At 37.5% G+C, this 21,104-nt stretch overlaps 1 protein-coding gene across 1 annotated transcript in view; it reads left to right on the top strand.

The window, feature by feature from the left end:
* The window catches only part of CFAP54 (cilia and flagella associated protein 54), a 243,457-nt gene that overhangs the window by 13,627 nt on the left and 208,726 nt on the right, over positions 1 to 21,104 (top strand). Inside the window, 9 exon segments of the mRNA XM_032493588.1 lie at positions 1,766 to 1,937; positions 5,708 to 5,766; positions 13,329 to 13,472; positions 14,922 to 15,035; positions 15,151 to 15,252; positions 17,969 to 18,167; positions 19,158 to 19,339; positions 19,427 to 19,583; positions 20,587 to 20,669. Coding sequence (XP_032349479.1) covers positions 1,766 to 1,937; positions 5,708 to 5,766; positions 13,329 to 13,472; positions 14,922 to 15,035; positions 15,151 to 15,252; positions 17,969 to 18,167; positions 19,158 to 19,339; positions 19,427 to 19,583; positions 20,587 to 20,669 — 1,212 coding nt within the window.

Genomic DNA, 21,104 nt, shown 5'->3' with positions numbered 1-21,104 from the left:
GTCTCTGGAGCCAGTCTGCCTGGGCTCAGAGAGCTGCTGGACCATTTCTCCTGTGGGACCTTGGAGGAGTGTGTAATTTCTCTGTCCCTCAGTTTCCCCATCTGTAAAACAGAAGTAATAATAAGACCTACCTCATACGATTTTTTTTTTAAGGATTGCTGAGATAATGAAAGGCTTAGAATAGGGCCTAACACTAAAAAAATACTAGGTTTCATTATCCACTTCTAAAAAAGAGAGTACTTCGAAAATAAGAACTATTCCAACATGCAGATGCATTCAATAAATATCTTCTTCTGTGGAACCAACAGCAGTGTCTGGAAATAGTATACATGTATCCAAGAAGTATGCATGGTAGAGTAAGGCCCATTTATATTAGTAAGAGTGTCCACTCCCACAGCTTCAGTGGTACTACTGATTCTTTAGCCAAAATCTCTCTTCTGAACTCCCCAGCTATATAGTTAACGTTATAAATGTCTCACACTCAACATGTCCCGAACTGAACTCATCTTCTTTCTTCCATGATTGGCTCCAGCCAGTCACCCAAACAGGAAATCATTTCAGATCTCCTCTCCCTTACTTCGCAGTTCTGATTGGCCACTGAACCCCCCTGACTCAGACAAGACTTGAGTCTTTCCTGTCCCTTCATCCCCATCTCCAGGGCCTCACTTCAGGGCCCTGTTCTTTCTGGACAATCTCAGAGGACTTTGATCTCTCCTAGCCTCCTGTGTATAGCTCTGTAGCCCCTGTGCTTTTTGTCTTCCACATTTTTGACAGAATTTGTAAAGTGTAAAACAAATAATTTTACTCCATTGCCCTTTGGCTGTAGTCCATATTCCTTGGAATGGTATGCAAGCTCTCCATGTTCTGACCATGGATCACCTCTATAACCTAATCTTTTTATCTTAAACCTTCTCATCCAACTTAAAAGACTTTCAATTCAGTGACCACCACAACTTAACACCATGTGTGCCTGGAGTGCTTTTCCCTCAGTGAAGAGCAGGGGCTGGGTCTTCCTCACCTTCCAGTCCCTGTTGCTTAACAGGGTATGGCAAACAGAGGTGCCCACAAACATTTGCTGAATGAATTATGTTAATGGTAATAATTAATCTGAATCAATCAGTTAAAATGCCATTGGGGGAGTTTATAAAAGTTGATTCAATTCTATATTCTTGGAGATAGGATTTTGTACCTTTTTTTCTTTTGGCTTTTGAAATTTTCTTTTTGACTAAGAAAAGGTAATCTTAACTAAAGGGATGCCTTGAAGAAACCGATTTTACCATGTTTCTTTCTATATATTAGTCTGTTAAGGCTGCTATAACAAAAATCCAGAGACTGGATGGCTTAAAAAACACTTAACTGCTCACAGTTCTGAAGGCTGAGAAGTCCAGCATCAGGGTCCTGGAAGATTCGGCGTCTGCTGAGGGCTCGCTTCCTGGTTCAGAGATGCCTTTCTTCCCCTGTGCCCTCATATGGCAGATGGCATCAGGAAGCTCTCTTAAGGGTCTCTTTTATAAAGGCATTAATCCCATTCATGAGGGCTCCACCTTCATCACCTAATCACCTTACCTCCCAAATGTCACACTGGGGATCAGGATTCAATGTATACATTTAGGGAGGACACAAGCATTCAGTCTATCACACTATACTAATCTATTGAATGAATTAAGCAGAACTGTTTCCATTTTAGTTTTTTACATTTTAAGAAGTGCTTTTCTAAATTGCATAAACCTTACTTATATTCTTATTTTTGTCTCATGTGTTTCAGTTTCATGCCTTAAATGGCAAAAATATTTGCAACTACCAGCTGGTCTGTGACAGTGATACAAACCTGCAGAATAAAGAGTCTGTGATCCAGTGTCTGCATATCTTGTCCTCCTTAAGACTCATCATGCAGGTGGCTTTGCCACAGGAGCACCTTTGCTGGATTATCTTCAATGGTATCTGTCAATGTGTTTTATTTTTCATGGTGTCTTTCAGACACCAAGTTTGATGGTGACTTGATCACCTTGTGATTTAAAACATGTTAATTTCATAATAGGACAATTGTGGGGTTTTTTACATTTTTATTACATTTTGTTTTGTTCTCATGAACAGGGACTTACAAAGCATGTCTTTGGGTTTTCTGCCCAAGAGAGGGTCAGAGGCTCTGGGGATAATCAGTTTCACATACATATAAAGCAGGGGCCACAGTTAATAAGTATAAATGGAGAAGGATAAGAGGACCCCTGCAGGTTAGATTGGTTCTAAGCATTATCCATTTATTGGTCCTCTCCTCAAATACTTTGGCCAGTGACTAGGGCTTTCTACAAATCAACCTTCTCCTCCTACTTGTTTTTGAATGAGGAGCTCTGAGAATGTGCATGTATTTGTGTGTGTGTGTAACATATTTATATATATATATATATATATATACACACACACATTGTATCAATTCACATCTGTACATATATATGCATTATGTATGTCTGATGAAATGAATCTTAGCTATCAAAACATAGCATTTGTTTTTCCCTTATAAGAATTACAATTTAAATTCAATTAAAATTCTCTTTAAAGTTACAATTTGAAGTTACAGCAAGTCACCTACAATATTGTTCTCTGGATAACATGTTCTTAAAAGAAAAATAATGACAGTGTGTTCTGTGTGCATTAGACCAGGACAGAATAACTTGAAAGAAACATATTGGATTTTCTCTCATCCATGGCAACTGACAGTACGTTTCCTAGCCTTTTCCTTCCTCACTCTCCCCAAATAATTTTTTTGACATTTTGATTGTAATTAGACCTTACATTTGCTGCCAGAGATGAGGCTGACTTTGGAAGAAATTTTTCAGTCCAGTGATTGTTAAGCTTTCGTGCCTCATCATCCTTAAAGTAGCCACAGCCATCTCTCCACCTGAATTGCTCATACATCTTGGCAGGGACCGAGCAGGAAAAGAGGTTCCATGCTCAAGAAAGAGTGAGAGGCCTAGGGGCTGGGCCCTAACGTCATGCTTTGCTGGAGAGGTGAAAGTGGTGCACTCCCTATCTGAAGTCCTTTTAAGATCGTGTACCTCCTCCCTCCCCTAGTATTCTTAAAAAAAAAAAAAATTGAACAATTTATATATCTTCTACATCCTTTTTCTGGTGTGTGCTTTTTCTTTGTACATATCACATCATGTTCTAGATTTTATTCTGTTTCCTAAATATTTTTCCACTCAATACTATGGTTTTAGAATCTAACCACGTCTGTATATGTAAATCTAGTTTGTTGACTCTGCCTGCTGAATTGTATTCCAGACACCCGTAGGGATGAGCACCGGTTTGCCCTCCCTCTCTAATTGCACAAATAATTCTGCAATGAGTATCTTTGTCTGTGTCCTCTTATAGACATGTGTGAGTGTTTTCTGGGAATTATGCCCAAGAGTGGGATTGCTGGATTGTGGGAGATAAATATACTTAGTTTCACTAACTGCTGTCCCTGTTTTAATTAATTCATCTTAAACTTGCTAAGTACCAGGCATTGTTTTAGATGCACGGGACACAGGAGTGAATGACAGACAAAAACCCTGTTCTCATGCTTACATAATGCTTCAGAGAGACGATAAACAGATCAAAACTAAATGGTGTATCTGCTAGTGATGAGTGCCATGGAGGAAAATAAAGCTGAGAAGGGAAGAGGCGAGCACAGGCCAGCCTGCAGGTTTAAATGGAACAGTCTGGGAAGACCTGGCCTGAGATGAGTTTCCAGTAAACACCTGAATGAGATGTCTGGCTGTTCGGGGAAAGGGCATGTCACCTAGGGATGAGCAACTGCAAAGACCTTGTAGTTCTAGAACTTTGGAATTTAGGTCATGAAAAAAATAAATGGACTTGCAGTCCATTTCTCAGCAACATTTGACTTTTCCAGTTAGACATTAACACTTTTTTTCTTTACTCTTAATTGATGATTAAACATACACACCCTTGGTTTCTTAAGATGTTTAACCAATCTTGGTTCTTTCATGAAATTGAACTGGGTGAATGAATATTGGCTAACACCTTGCTTCTCAACTAACCTGAGCCCAACTAATTTCAACCCTCAGATAGATTATTTCGGCAATGGCCATCTCTGATGAAAAGAAATCACATGACAAGGTAGTAAACTCATATTCGGAATTTGGTTAAAAATAAGGCAAAACAAACTTCCAAAGATATCCTGAGCTTGTAAAGATTCACTCTATTCCATTTTGTATCATTTACTCTATCGGGCTTCTGCAGTGGGAATCTGTGAGCTATTCCAAGGTCCTAAACCATCAAAGAAGGATTCAATTATAGTCAGGAAGTGCTAGGGCTGCAAAGGTCAAAGGTGCATCTTTGAAATACATAGGGCCCTTTCATTCTTGAGGGTGGTGTCCCAGGGCCTTCTGAAATTCCAGAGTTCTCACTGCTGAATGTTTGGGCCCTTTCTTGTCCTACACCTGAGTTGCATGTTCTTTGGAGAGTCATGTGTTTCCTGTGCATATCCTTACTTTGTGACTCTTTTTTGTATGTTTTTTCCCTAAGATGCAGTTGCACAGTTTCATTTTTAAAGATTAAATACAGAGGGCAAGAAGGCCAAGCTGAGATAAGAGTGCTGAGCCTGAGCTGTTGCTACTAGAGGAGTGGTTTCTTCCCTGGGGCATCTCACAGGAAATAAATCACCCCCTGTGGTGGGAGCAGGCATACCAAGAATGCCAAGCCCTTGAATGCTAAGGACTTGTTGCATTCTCTGTGAAGTTTGTGGTACTCTAAGTGTTTTAAGATTTTCTTCAAGTTTTTGTTGGTCACTGATTTGTGTAATTAATGTTAGTTATGCTTGCAGGTGTGTTTTCATCAAGGGGTGTGTGTTTTGGAGCAGATGCTGTTTTCTCAAAAGCTTTTAAAGTTCAAATGTGAACCTAGGATTCATAATTGTTGAATTTTGGTGGTTATGAATTTTAGATTAGATATTTCACAGAAAATATTTAGACTGCTTGTCATTGTAATTACATGCCTTTTTAAAGCATGTTGTACTGTCTTTTGGGGTCTGTTTATAACACATAATATTCTTCATATACAGAAAGATGTACGGTGATGTTATTCCCTCCCTGTCCTCGAAACCCTGCTTGAAATGAGCCTTCTCTTATTTAATTAACTGCCTGACAAATCATACTTGAATGATCTTAAATAGGAGCTGTAAGTGGTGTTTTTCATTAGAATGCCTATAGAGCATACCTTAATAATGGGATAAATATTATATGGGACTGTGAATGAATATAGTGCAACCTGTTAAGCATTATGATTTTTAAATTGAGTTTCCTTGTTGAGTATTGTGTCACACCGATTAAATATGTATCCTATCTTATTTGGAGACAAATCTTTAGTTTTTCAACTGCGAGGAAACCATGGGAAATGATAACATTTGGTATGAATTAATGAAACTTCTAAGTACATAAATTATGCTACTAAAATATTCTTTTGTTCAATATACCTCAAAACTTAAACTCCCTTTAAAATGAGACTAAAAGATTTGTGTCAACATATAATTGTCATATTAGTTCTTTTAATGATTTGGCTATAAGTTACAAAAAATTTATGATTATAATTCTCTAACCATTAACAGATTTTCTCATGAGATCACTTGTTTTGAGAAATACCAACTTAAACTACAGAAATTGCAATATTAAATTCTGTCCTTTGTAACATGTTAATCTTTTTCTTCACTTAGGTACCATTTATATTTACACCATTTGCAGAAAACTGATGATCATAGGTCACTCCTCCAAGGTAAGAAATTTACTGATAGAATTTCCTTTTTTCTTAGGGTTTTTATTAGCATTGGTTGCTACACAAAGAATATTTAGTGAATTATATAACAAAATTTAGTGGATATGTTTACTGTTCTTAGTTTTACTTTAGTTTTAGTTTTACTTTAACATAATCATATGTAAAAGTGCAAACAATAACGTATTAATGAAAAGAAAGAAATTCCGAAATTGGTAAGTATTTCTCCAGTGTCCATTGTTCTCTCAGATATGTCATAACCTGTCAAAAATGACACTTTCTCTAGGTAGGATGCCCATCCATTCCGGCTTTCCTACGGCCATTCTGGTTTATGCCTGTTGTCCTGGAGTATTACTAATAGTGCCACTTTCACTTATAGAAGTGTCCTGATTTGGATGATAAACTGTGGTCAGTCTGGGTATATCATGCTGTGGAGCTTGGACCACATTTTGCCTAAAGAGCTTGGGCTGTACTTATGGCCCAGATACTACTTGTTTAAATGAGCTGACTATTTTATGAGATTCTCAGTGACCAGTACTCACTGCTCAGTTTTGGCTCAAGGAAGTGGCTGACACTTCTGTTGACTTTCTTACCATGTTGGTAACACTTCTGTCTGCAGGAGACACATTTATTCCCTGTGTTCATTGTCCAGTCATTGAAATGTGGGCCAAGAAGGGAAAATATACTCCCCTTGAGACCAGGCTTGAATTGTTGCTGACATCTGCAACATTACTACTTTAGTCTTCTCCATGGCATGCAAGACCTTGCTCTGAATACTCTAATCCTTGGGACAGATATTTTTTTCCTTACTTCCTCAAAACACAGCCTAGTATCTTAAAAGTTGACAATGCTTAAAAAATGTAGAAGCAAAGATATTTGCATACTTAATGGATAACATTGTGTGTTCTCTCTGTGTTTTGTTCCTCACATCTAAAAGCTTTGTTATTGACAGTGACTTGAACAAACTCTGTACCAGCTTTTTGAATTAAAATGAAGGGAGACCGTCCCAGGTATAATGTCAATTTGGCATACAGACTATTCCAGTGATTCTATATTCCATTCCAGATGATTTCCTAAAAAGAATTTGCAATGTCCTATTGCACCTTGCTGTAGCAACAAATACTGCTTCACAGAACCGTCATAGTTTGGTCTGCTTATAGCATTTGTCTGGCAAAACTTCGAAGGACAAAGATGTCTGTGCCAACATTTTTTTTTAATTGAAGTACAGTCAGTTACAATGTGTCATTTTCTGATGTACAGCACAATGTCCCAGTCATGCATATACATACATATATTTGTTTTCATATTCTTTTCCATTAAAGTTTGCCAACATTTAACTGTTAGTGTTTGTACTTGTTAACACTGAGAGAATTTTAATTTAACGTGATAGTCATCTTAAAATAATCTGTTATTTATACTCTATGTAAGACATCTACTCTCCCCTTCATATAACTTGAGTTTCTCTCTGGCAAAATAAGGGCTGAGGGAGGATAGTCCTATAGCCCCAATCGTGTGGGATGGGAGTAGAGGGGAGTGAGGAAGGCAGGAATTTTGGAGTGGTGGGTGGCTGTGCAGTTGTCACTTGAAGATTAGGATGAAATTCTTTCAGTTTGTTCAGTAAAATTTCAAGGAAATTAATCATTTTCACCCAGAAATTCTCAAGCCCTCAGCTGATGAGTTGATTCCTGAGCTGAGAGTATAAATGGACTCGATGGGTCCATTTAACGGGGACAAGACCTCGGCAGTCCAACCACATCTGAGTCCTCCTGATTTTGTAGCTACTTTAGAGTTCAACTCTGTTACGACATAAGACAGAAGGAGAAATAGATGTGGGATCCTCAGGCTTTTCTTCATGTCACCCCAGCGCGATCTAAACTCCTCTTCCTATGGGATCTAGGAATTGTAATTACCGTTTGTTGTTGTTATTGAATCCCTACTATGTGTTAGGTACTGTGTGAAGGGCTTTGCCTACACAGTAATACCATGATAGTCTAATGAGTTGGGCACCATCATCATATCGTCATTTGTTGAATGAATGCTTACCATCTATCAGGTACGTTTTTAAGCACTTTTCACAGATTGTCTCAATTAATCCTCACACAAGCACTTTGAGAAGGTGCTGTTTCTACCTTTATCTTAGAGATAAGGAAGCTGAGCTTATTAGAAAGGTCAGTTTGCTAAAGGCCGTGCACCTAGTTAGAGATGTAGCTGAAACAAGAGTCAGTGCCTCACTGACCTGCCTCTTAACACCATTAGACTACATCGTGTCTGTGACCCACCCTATTTTGGCTCACCTATTCAAACGGAGGAGCTGTGTGGGGGCACCTGATGAAATCTTAAATTTTTTTTTTGACGTGACTGAAGATATTTTGAAGACCAAGACTGGCCAGGGCTCTTCCCCAGGTGGGAAAGACTTTTTTTTGGTTTTGCTTTTTTTTTTTTTTTTTGGAGGCGGTGAAGGGAATTCAGTTCATCTATTTATTATTATTATTATTTTTTAAATGAAGGTACTGGGGATTGAACCCAGGACCTCATGGGTACTAAGCATACACTCTACCACTGAGCTGTACCCTCCCCGCCCAGGAAACACTTTTGTGCTGAGGTAGGTCACCAGCATAAGCTTAGGGAATGGAGGGAGGGCAAATTTCTAAAGCCTCTTTCCCTGAAGACATACGACAGTTTGCTTTCCTTTATGGTATAATCTGTAGTTTCTTCTGAGACATTTAAAACTAATATAGTACTCAGCAAACATTAAAGAATACAGTAGAATCTATTCATTCTAAGAAAACGCTGATTTCTGTTTCATTTTACTACAGAACTAAAATAGTTTGGTAAAATTTGTGACTTGAGCAATAATGTCAGATCTTTCCACATTCCGTTAAACTTCAAATTCAAACTGCTTCTCGGTTGTTTCCCAAAGGCTGTAAGCTGATATAAATGGTGCTGCGGTGCCATCCTGTGGCCAAGCTGATTAATCATGGGTGCTTTTTCTTCTTGACACCTGAACCATATTCTTGGTGGACTCTTATAATTTGATTTTTCAAAGCTTTTTTTCCTATGAACAGAGTAGTCATGCTGAAATCTCTCAGGTTTTCAATTGATAGAAATAGTTCTTTCTTTAGGAGCAAGAAAAAATTACTACAAATTAAGAGGGTTTTTTTTGTTTTGTTTTTGGAATGGTTTTTCATCTTTAAAACCTGAATGATGGTTTTTCCAGAGCCCTAGATGGAGTGATGGTTTTGTCTTCTTTGTGACGGTTGCCACGTGTAGTGGAAAGAACACTACTGCACTTGGGAGTCCTCTTACATTAGGTTATGGTTCTGTCTGGCACTAAAATTTGTGATTTAGGGTCTTTTATGCAAAGTCCGAGGTCAAGCCCAAATATCATGTGAACAACTGGTAACTGAAGCTATTTTTATTTTGAAATGGTGAATTTCTAATACCAGGAATCCTGAGAGCTTTGGGTATGAAGGGGGAAAATTTATGCATGGCTTAATCTCATATCCCCCAAACCACAACAATCTGAATGCAAAAATCCACAGTAGGATATCTGTGCAGCAGATCTGAGAAAACTCAAGACTTCTGATGACTATTAATGCCAGTTCCACTGTCACTTCACAGTATGGCGAGGTTAGCAAAAAACAACAGTGACAGCAGGAACAGCAAAAACTGCAATAAAGCAACCCCGACCCATTTTACAACGGTCTAGTCATGCACTCTAAAGGACATTGGCACCTGGGGCAAAGCCGTGGAAGACCAACCATAATGAGAAGGGAAGTGCAGATCTGGGAGGCAGAGAAGTGCTTGGGGATCTTTGTCGTGGGGAGAGGGCAGGCTGCATAGGCATTTTCAGACTAACGGTGGGCTGTAATTTGGGAGTTGAGTTTTGAGTGGTTTTGTGCTATTCCAGAAGGCATAACCAGGATGAATGTTCTGGAGGCATATCAAAGTGGATTTCATTTCAGATTAAAGAAGTTTATGTTTAGAATTGTCTGCTGATGCCACCTGGCGTGTTTCTGTTACTTGAGGTAGGAACTCAGGCAGGGAAGATGTGGGGCATCAGGTGGTGATGCTGGTGATGTTGATGAGGATGAAATTAGGTTGACTTTCAACCATTTGACCCTATGATTCCTTGAAATAGTTCCATATTTAGCACCGTGAACTGCAGCCTTTAAATGAAGGTCAGTCAGTCAGTTAAATAGTTTTTGCATGTCTACTACATGCCAGATCAAGTTCTGGGGACTGGGGATCCAGTAGTGAACAAGACAGACAGGGCTCCTTCCTAAGTGAACTTGCATTCTAGTGAGGTGAACTTACATTCCCAGTGGATAGCAAGGGATATTGCAATTCTGTGTCAAACTCTATTCTGTTTCCAACAGTCCTTTTTCCTCTGGAATCAAAACTGACTAGACAGTGGAAAATTCTTGTCTTTTAGGCTTCTTTTTTCTCTTAGATGTCTGCTGGGCAGCTTGTACACGTGTTATATACATTGTCTTTGAAGGCTCCAAAGATGGTAATAGGGTCTGAATGTTACCAGCATTTCATCTATTTTTACTGTTAAATGCTTTGTCAATCTGATAGGTTTTCTTTGTACATATGAAACTCCTGGACCTTTTTGGCAATTTGCCTTTTCACTTTGGGTTTTGCTACAATAGACTTATTTTTCTTTAATTATTTCCTCAATTATTGAAGGCCAACTTTGTTATTGTAAGAGGAGCTTTATACTTTTGTCCGAATTTGTTATCATTATTTTCTTGAGAATTTAGGATACTGGTTAACTCTCCTTTGGTTGTTTCTGCTGACTTTAGGGTTTTTCAGTGAATTCATTTAATAGCACTTGGAAACACCTGTTAGGTACCTGCCCTTGTTCTAGGTGCTGGTGATACAATAACAAATACCACACTGTTGTTATTTTCAGAGATCACAGTCTAATTTTGGAATCACACATGTGAGCACATTAATGCAATTGGATGTGACATGCAATATGTGTGTACATAAGAATCTGTAAATTATATACAGTGTATGTATATATATATATATACACACACAAACGTAAATATACATACATACAACACAATAAGAGACAGCATTGAAGCAATGGTCATTTCTCTCCAAGGACATTGGAAAAGTCTTCTTCAATGGCTAGTTCTCTTCCCCCTGCTCTTCCTCCTCCTGTTCTTCCACCTCTCCTGCTTCCTCTTCCTCCTCCTCTGTCTTCATCGTCATTACCAACACTAACACTTATGTGTTTACTACATTCTAAGCATTTAGCATGTATTAATCCATTTCTTCCTTAAACAATCCTGTAAGATAGTTACGGTTATAGCTGTTTTGCAGATGAAGAACCTGAGGCATATGGAGTTTAAGTAAATTGTCCAAGGCACCACTGCTAGTAGTGGAGGTGATGTTTCAGCTGAGTCTTATGAGACAGGTGATGGAGAGAAAAGAGTGAGCAAAAATGCATATTTGGACCGACCACTAAGAGGTTTTGTGGAATGAAAAGCATTTTGGACTAGCATTAAGTATATGATGCAAGAAGGCAGGGGCTAGGTCACGAAGGCTGCTTGCATACTCTGTAAAGGGTTTGTACTTTGTCATATAGGCAATAGAGAGCTATTGAAGTGTTTTAAGCACAAGAGTGACACAACCCAGTTTGCATCTTAGAAAGATAACTCTAGTGGAGGTAAGGAGGATGTATGTGTAAGGAAGAGAGGTGTTTAACGAGACAGGGAGACAAGTGAGCAAGTATCCCAATAGTCCAGGGGGACATGTGAATACCTGCTTGGTTAAGGCTGATATTCCACAGATAGAATTTAGAATTTGATATTCTGAGATATTTCATTCATAGATTCTTATTTTCATCCCAGTAATATTTCTTACAATATGTGGAGCATAGACCACATTGCTTCTAATATTCAATCAAATAAAAGGCATACAGTGTAATTACCCTTTGAGCTTTTAGAATATTTTTTAAGGAAGGAAAAAGACTGACAAAGTTAACTGCAGAATACATATAGTCAAAGAGTATTTCCTAGTATAGAGTTTGTGGGAAGAATAGGTCCAAAAAAGATTATCAGTGGAACTGTGGAGAAAAATTATTTAGCTAGACTAGCACAAGGGACTGTTACATGTATTCCAGCAGACAGGCCAGTGACGATGGTGACCCTTTCCCCACAATGCTGTTTCAGACTGTACCTTGGGAATAATTACACTGGTAATAGGCACTCTTTATGGACTGCTTACATTGTGTCAGGATCATCCTAGCATGTCATGTGCACTGTCTCCTCATACTAGTACTGTGGTGATGTGCTAGGATACCCATTTTATAGATGAGAAAACTGAGGTGTAGAGAGGTAAAATAACAAAGCTACTAGCTATTAAAATTGGAACTGAAGCCCAGGTCTTTTTGATTCCAATCTTGGACTATTTCCACTAAGTATGATAGGCTCCAGATTGTAAGCCTTTTCCATTTTCCCCTGCCCCGCTATACAGTTTATTTTCAGAATAATACATTAGTTTGAGGCCAACTAATAATAATTGCATTGTTGGAATTAGCTTTTGCACCCCTGTTGACATTTGATAAATGTTAATAAAAGTAATCTGAGTTCATAGGACTTCAGGAGCTAAGAAGAAATTCATTTTAAAATGGCTAACTTGAGATTTTGAGTTCTCTAAATTATTCCATTACTTTTTTTTTTTTTTTGGTTTTAAAATTAAAAAAAATTTTACTGGGGTATAGTTGATCTACAATGTTGCATTAGTTTCAGGCGTACAGCAAAGTGATTCATTTATACATATGCTATATATATATATATATATGTTCATTTTCACATTTTTTTCATTATAGGTTATTACAAGATACTGAATGTAGTTCCCTGTGCTATACAGTAGGGTCTTGTTGTTTATGGACTTTATATATAGTAGTTTGTATCTGCTAATCCCAAACTCCTAATTTATCCCTTCTCCTCCTTTCCCCTTTGGTAACCATAAGTTTACAGGCATAGAAAACAATATCTGTAAATTTGATTCTGTTTTGTGAATATGTTCATTTGTATCATTTTTTTAGATTCCAAATATGAGTGATATCATGTGATACTGTGTGACTTACTTCACTTAGTATGAGAATCTCTAGGTCCATCCATGTTGCTGCAAATGGCATTATTTCATTCATTTTTATGACTGAGTAGTATTTTTTTTTCTGTGTGTGTGTATTTATATATATAGTATATATATATATGCCACAACTTCTTTATTCAGTCACCTGTTGATGGGTGTTTACATTGTTTCCATGTCTTGGTTATTGAATATATAGTGTAAATAGTGCTGCTATGAAGATTGGGATGCATGTGTCTTTTCAAGTTAGTCTTCTCTGGATATACTCTCAAGAGTGGGTATTCTTTTTCTTTTAAATGCTTGTTTTTTTTTTCATTGACTCATTTTTTAAGATATTTTTGGTTTAAGTAGATGGCAACTGTTTTCTCCACTTATTATTTGATTATATTAAATAAAAGTCATCATTACTAGCTTAAAATGAAAATACATTCAATTGTGCCCTTCTGTCTCAGGCCTTGGAATATCTCCTGTGGGCCAGCATGTGTATGGAATCCTCAGTCCCACTCCTGTCGGTCAGGTACTTGACGTGGAGAGCTACTCTTTACACTGCTGTCTGCCAGTGCTACCACGACTGCCAGGCTGGTATTCATGGAGAAGTATGCTACTTTTTAATTCTGAAGATGCCAGTCTTTATTTGCAGAAATTTTCTTGGCTTCTCCATTCTGTTGATCTCTCACTTCATTTTCGGCTTCCTTCTTTATTCTCCATTCACTTCCACTGTCTTTGCTCCTTTTCTGAATAAGATTTCTGGTATCTTCCCTTCTCACTGTTTACTTGTATGCAAGCCACTTTTCTTCCCTGTTCAGTTTTGTATTCCACACCACGTACCATCCATTTGTCTTGCTTTTCTCTGCTTCTAGCCACCGTTTATTTAATACACTCTATTTCTTGTTTTTCCTCTTTTCCTGTCTATCTTTTGAATTGAATACCTGAAATATAACTTAATTGGTCAGAGCTTCTGTTAGCCTATGCTGTACCTCTGTGTAAATGAGAAAAGGCACCCTGTCCACAGTACACCGTACTTGGCTTGTCAGTGGAGGGGGTCCTGGTGAGAATTAGAAACAGGCACCCCTTCCTTTGAGGCAACACATCCCTGCCCCCAGTGTGCATAGCTTAGTGAGTGCAGTGTGGGCTGGACTTCGGCAAGGGAATAGCTTAATACAGCCCACGTGGAATACTTTTTCTAGCCAAGGATACATTTGATCTATTTATCTATAAATTACTCACCATATATGTGTAGTTAATTTTAGTGTACTAGTTGTGGCGTATTTCTACAGTTGTTAGAACTGTCACGGATCAGAGTGTCTACACAGTTTTGACCATTTGAGTCCTACTGGGATTTTTTCTTGTTGAAAAATTTAACCCTGTATGTATGTTACTATTGTGTTCTAGAAGCATCTTCATGAAAAATCATAAATTATAAACAAAATACTTCAAAGAACTGGTAAAATCAATTACATGGATTGAGATTTTTGCTATTATCTCCAGAGAATGATAATAATGGTGATCTGACTAAATAAGGAAGCCTGCCCCCTTCCTTTCCTCAGCTATTAATCAATACTTCTGTATGTTGGGTACTAGAAATACAAAAATGAATAAAACCCTTTAAGGATGTCACAGGTTAGTGAACAAGCGAATAGATAATACAGCTTGTTTTGGTAGAAAAATTTCAGATTTGAGAACAGCACTGAGAAGTGGGATGTATGTGCGTGTGAGTGTGAGAGTGTGTGCATTGCCAGAGAAGTGGTATTCTATATGAACCTACTGTTTAACCAAGAATTTGGCTTTCCTTACTTTTTTGAATTTCTTAATTCATGAAGTTAGTATAGCTGACATTTTATTGACTTTAGATTTACAGAAATTAGTGTTGCTTTTAGGAAATGATAGATGGAACAGCTACCATGTTACACATAGTCAACATCAGCCTAGAGTTTAATTCACCAATTAAATCAAATGTCTGGGAGAATAAAACATACAGTCTTGATACATTTTTAATCACTACGTTCTATCTTATTATGAATTGCATTTATTTTAATTGCTTATAGGCATTTGCTCGGCGTGCTTTAGCTAAAATTGATGAGTTAAGGCAACTGGAATTAATGAGTTCTTCACAATCACAGGAGGACTCCAGAAGATATTATACAGAGGCCACGATAAAGGTATAAAAATTTCATGCGATAAATTTACTGCACTCTACAGTTGATGAAGTACTTAATGTTAATAATTGAAAAGTGCATCCCGTTGTTACTTCATATATCCTTCTTTTTGAGGCAGATGGCAGTCATGATCTTCAAGAGAGGAGTATTTGAATCTAGAAGAAAAAGCAAAAGTTTCTTTAGGCCAAAGATAAGAGTTAACCTAAGGGAAGCACAATCCGTAAGTCTCAGAACATCTTCTCTATTTCAGACTCTTTTTGCAGTGCGTTTGGGTGATTTCTCTGGATCTTTTAAACCTGGTCACTAAGTATTGAATCCTGCCCCCTAATCTCTGCACCAGTGGCAAGTAGAAGAATGCCTTCCCAGTTTGGACATGGCCTCACGTCATCCCTTTCTCAAAGGTTTTGTCCCTTCGCACAACCCTAGTTTTGTAATGTTAAAGGACAAGAGGCAGAAGAGGAGCCTGAGAAAGGTTCACATGCCGCAGGGACTTCTGTCTTGGTGTCAGCTTCAAAGGTGGAGGCATCTTTTCTTACCAGCTTCCAGTTTCACCCGTGGCAGTGCTGAGGATCTAGGTTATACTGGAGCAGCAAACAACCCCCAGGTCTCAGTGGCTTGAAACAACACTTTACTTCCCACTGGAGTCACGGGTTACTGTCATCAGAGGGCTCTGCTCGTGACTGATGCTCAGGGCCAGATTGAGGAGCAGTCTGTATGTTGAAAATTGCTGGTTGTTTTGACAGAGGGGACTTGAAAGAACTCTAGGGAACCCTGCACAGACAATAATGCTCAGTGTGGAAGTGACAGCAGTCTCCTTACATGTCCAAACTCCTCACTCAGCCCCTCCTGGTGGGGTGGCAGGGCCACAAGCGCGTTTGGCCGGCAACGCTAAGGGCTCTCAGGGGAGTGGGGTGTGATTATGCCTGTGGGATCCTCTGTCCTTTTTCCCTTCTGCCTTTTCCCTTCTCCAACTGTCTTTCTCTGGGCCTTTCTGAATCTGAATGTTCCTTAAGTCCCAGCTCTGTATTTCTCTAACCCTTGCCCTGACTATTTTAGATGGCCATAAACACTTTTCTGTGAGTTTCTTTGTAGGGACTGAACTTGAAATTGAGGGAGAAGAAGATGAGTAGCTTCTGAGTTGTCATCTGAGCTCGAATCTCAGAACCTGTCTTTTTTGAATGGCTTTGGATTAATAAGCAGGATTTGATTAGACAGGGAGATGAGGGGAAAACATTCTAAGGAAAAGAAAAGAGCATGATCATAGCCTGGAAGCAAAAGTAAGCAAAGTTTTTTGAGACAGTGAGAAACTGAGCTTGACTAGGGTAGGTGTATTATGTTGGGGAATTAACATAAAAAACATCTCATGGTGTAGATATCATGAGAGCCAAGGTACTTAGAGCTGGAACCGATTGCCTGGGTTATGTCATTCAGCTTCTCATTCATCCTGACCTTTTTAAAGATGGTCAGAGATGGGGATAGAGAACAGTTAATTCATCTCAAATAAAAGCCCTATTCTGTGGGTTTATCAGTTAAAAAAAAAAACTATAGTATACCCTATGCAATACATATATCAGAATTTGTCTAATAGTTTTTATTACTGGTATTTTAGTTATTTTCCAGTTCTTGCTATTGTAAATATTGATGTAATCATTATCTTCGAGTATATATTTTTTCTTTTATTTCCTATGGATAAAATTCAAGGTGTAGGATTTGAATGAAAGTACAAACATATCTTTCTTTTAATATATATTGTCAAATTGATTTCCAAAATGAGTACTCCAGGATGACAACCTACACGTACCAATTTCACCACAAACTACTGTCATTTTGACATTATTATTTGTTTTTTAAAAAATAATTCAATTTTCATAAAATTGCATGTTGTTTTAATTTTATTTCTTTGATCCAGCTTTCCCTTATATTTGTGTTTACTCTTTGTATTTTCTTTTTTAGTGAATTATCTTTTGCAATCTTTGACCATTTATCTACTAGAGATTTTAATTTTTAAAATGTATTTGAATGAGCTAATTGTTTTTATAGACATCATTGTTTTGCTTGTCATGCTTGACAGTCCAGTGTCTTTTATTGCTTTAGCTTTAAATCTTTTTTTCTAGGTCTTTTAAATATTTATATTTTAAAATCTTTTGCATGTTACTCATCTGTATAGCTCTGATAAATATTTTAGTTCACTTTTTGCTAGTTTTCCCATGATATTTTAAAAAACAATTTCACTGTAATCTATTTGGGCTTTACCATTTTGAATACTTCTAATTATTAGGAAGTTTATAGTGCTGCTTAAATATAATTTTTTTAAAGCTCTTTTTAACCAGTAGTAAACCTCTTAGAAGAAGCACTTACCTTTGTTTGTAATACAAGAGAGAGCTTGGCATGAAGTTCAAACTTTATTGAGATTTTTAACATATCAGTTGACCTAAGAGTTGAAAAGGCATGGAAGCTAATGAGCAGGGAAGTTGGTGTTTGGGGAAAAATAGTCCAAAGCAGCTTTATCCCTACTTTTGTTTTTCTGTCTTTCTGAATTTGCTCCAGGAAGAGGAAAGAAGCATGGGACTCATGGGGAGTATGATGGGCATCCTCTAACTGTACATGGATTCTAGAAAACTAGAGCCAACTAGATACCACAAAGCATGTGAAGACTGATGCTGCCTTTTCTTAATAAACAGCCTTTTATGCTGCCTTGGAAACACAAACATAAAAAGAAATAGCAAAGTCTTTGGTGTAATGGCAGCATGACATAAACTTTACTAAAGTCTGGAGTGACGACTCAAAAAAATGAAAGCTCTAAAAGCATAAAAGCAGCCATCTCTCCATAGACCAACAACTCTCGGCATTAATGAAGCACGCCTTACTTATCTTTGCCTTGTGATATCAAACACTGTAGAACTTTAAAAAAGGGGCTGTATTTTTCTTTATTCCAGTTACCGTGGCCACGAACTATCACAGAACGGTTGTTGGATGAGATGTTTGATAGTACTGCATCCCGGTTTCTGGCTGTCTTGGAAGCTCTCTCTGATCCAAATCGGCGAACACTACAAACTGGACCTGTTGTTACAGATGAAGTAGAAGTTCGTGATGTTGTCTCAGAACTGTTTATAGCAGGAAAAGAACTTTTAATAAGTAAGTAAGTTGTTAAAATAACATTTTATGGTAGAACATGAATAACAGAAATCTTAGCATGATAGTCCACACATAAGAAACTGATACCAATTTTTATTGATCTTGGAATTCAGCAACCTTGCTTGACTCAATGGATAATTCAAGTAATTTATTAGTAGATTTTTGTTTGGATTTTCTAAAGTAATTATCTGTGAATAATGACAATATTTCTTACTTATCAGTTCTTAATCTTTTCATTTCTTTTTTCTTGCATTTCTTGACTTATTACACTGGATAGGGTCTCCAATAAAACATGATAGCAGATATCTCTGCCTTATTTATGATTTTACACGGAAAGCTTCCAACAGTTTACCGTTAATTTTGATATTTGCTGGAGGATGTTTTTAGATACCCTTTTTCAGATTAAGGAAATTTCTCCAGTCATTCAATGCAAAAGTCACTTTTCAGTGCTTTTCTTCCTTTGCTGTCTGTAGTAGGCGTTGCCGTTGACCACTCCTTTCCCTTTCAGCACTCTCTGTGCAGCCTTTTCTCCCCATTGTTGGTGTTCCTTGCTGTTCTGTCCTAGGCAGCCGTGCATTGCCCATGGCTGATCTGAGCATTTACTGTGGATGCATAATGATGGCTCTAAAGCTATGTCTCTGTTTTAGATGTTTTCTGAGTTTTAGTCTGTAATACCTAGTTGCCTATTGGACTAGTTAACTCTTGCTAGTTCTCTGTTACTGAGATTCCATGTTCCTTTCTCTGGGGTGGCCTTCCCTGGCTGACCTCCTACCCTAAACCTGTATGGGATTTGCTTCTTATTTGTCCCACCAGCACCCTGTCTTTGCCCACTAAGATATTTTGTTTTCCCCACTAGAGTGTGAGCTCTGTGAAGGCAGGGGTTGTGTTTGCTTCTCTTCCATTGTTTACCTAAGTGCCTCTCAGTGTCTGATGTTTAATATTTAGTATTTCTTTGCACAAATGACATTCAAACCTCTCTTTCTTTTCTAGTGTCAAATACTGGTGCAGATGGGATGCTTGATTTTCCAAAATCATCTCTTCTTCAACTTATTATAAAAAGAAAAAATGTTATTTCTGTGGATGCTGCTGTAAAATTTACAAAATTAGCTTTTACTTATGAGGAATGGAGTTTATTTGAATCTTCAGCTGGGCAGCTTATTGATTTTCTCCGGGTAATATATGCAAAACCATTACTTTGTTTTTATTGTATTAAGATGACATGGAATTACTAATCAACTTGTGGGATATACTTTTCTTAGAGGCGGGATGATCCAGAGTCAAAGAAAGCAGAGAAGAATTTAACTCTTCTTATTGCAATAGAACCTTTAATTAATGTAAAGAGAAACAAAGGTTTGGTCTTTCCTTTCGAAAACTACAAAGAAGGTCAAACTTACATAAACAAAATTGCTCTTCATGGTAAGTATTTATTTGGCTTTTTGAAAAATTAAGGTGATTTGATTTGATAAAATATGCTCTCTGTAGTTGAGGTGAGAGAAAGAATGTTCAAGGCAGAGGGAGCAGGAGGTGCAAAGACCCTGAGGTAAGAGTGTGCTTGGTTGTTGAAGGAACGGCAAGGAGGCATGCATGGCTGGAGTGCGCTGGTAGTGGTGCTGGAATTTGAGAATGTGGTAGGAGGTGAAGTCGGAGAAATAGTGGGGTGCTAGATCTTGCAGATTCCTGGGCCTTGTAAGAATGCTGGATTTTATTTTGAGTTATGGTTTTGAGTAGAAGAATGAGGCTCTACGTAGCTGCTGCCTTGTCAGTGAGGGCAGCAAATCCAAAGCCATCAGTTTGCTTCAGTAAGGAAAGGTTTGGTGGTCTCCTCTCTCTTTCCAGCATGCAGAGTTTTCCATTCTAAAACTTTCTGAGTCTTAAAAGCTATTGTGTATTTAGTTGAAAATCTGCAGCCTCTGTATTTTAGACCAATGAGAATTATTTCATTCCAGTTTTTTGTTTTTTTATGTTTTATCATGTTCTTAAGGAATTGCATAGCTGCTCAGTTGTGTGGTAAATAATTTGTACCAAGAAATGATGCTTTTTTTTCTTCTAGTGTTTTCTGAATAGATGTCTTTGCTATTTTTATTTCAACTGCCATATTTTATGTGTGTTTTAATATTATAAACCTCAATTCCATTGTGGACATAGTTGGCATACAGATTGCAGATTAATGAAAGTAATAATAGTCTATTTTAAAGGAATTAGAGCCCATTTAGATTAGTTTTCATGTGAAATGCTATACATTCAGGTTATAAAAACATTCTATACAGTGGTTTAAAAAGCTATATATATACCCATCCCTGAAAAGCAACCCATGTACATCATTTATATCATTTTTGTAGAATTTCTGTGTTTCTGTGCCTTTTCTACTTGAAGTTTTGTAATTAAAATTTTTTTATTTTCTTTTACTTTATAAATTGAGACACTTTGAAGACTTGTGGATATTCAGAAGACATTTTCCGTTTGGCAGCAACCTTGTATTCCTGTGTCTGTGACTCTCCTCAGGTGAAATACCTATTTTGGATAATTTCTAATAGTATCCAAGGAAGCTATTTTCCTTAATTTAAAGCCAGATTTAAAAATTACAAGAATTTCACCATGCTAACATTCTATACTCTTTAATCATTAGAATAAGAGATAGAATTGTATCTTGACTTTAAATCTGTTTTTATTATTGTCATCATTTTGGGCGTCAGTCTGTTCCCTCTTGGGAAATTTCTAGGCTAGCTCTGTTTCTAGTAATGAAGAAAATGAGTCAGTGGTTTTAATAAGAGTTAATATTCATAATGAAATACTGCTTTCTAGCCCTTGAGTAACAAGCCTGGTTATTATTTGGAGTCATTTTGCACACAATCTCCAGTATTTAGAAATGATGATTTGTGGGTATGAATATTTAAGTAAAACTAGTACAGCACTCATTTTAAACTAAATGCCAGGGAT

The sequence above is a fragment of the Camelus ferus genome, chromosome 12, assembly GCF_009834535.1.
Source record: "Camelus ferus isolate YT-003-E chromosome 12, BCGSAC_Cfer_1.0, whole genome shotgun sequence".
In the NCBI taxonomy this organism is placed as follows: Eukaryota; Metazoa; Chordata; class Mammalia; order Artiodactyla; family Camelidae; genus Camelus; species Camelus ferus.
Note: the sequence above shows the minus strand (reverse complement) of the source record. Positions and strands in the feature narration are given on the sequence as shown.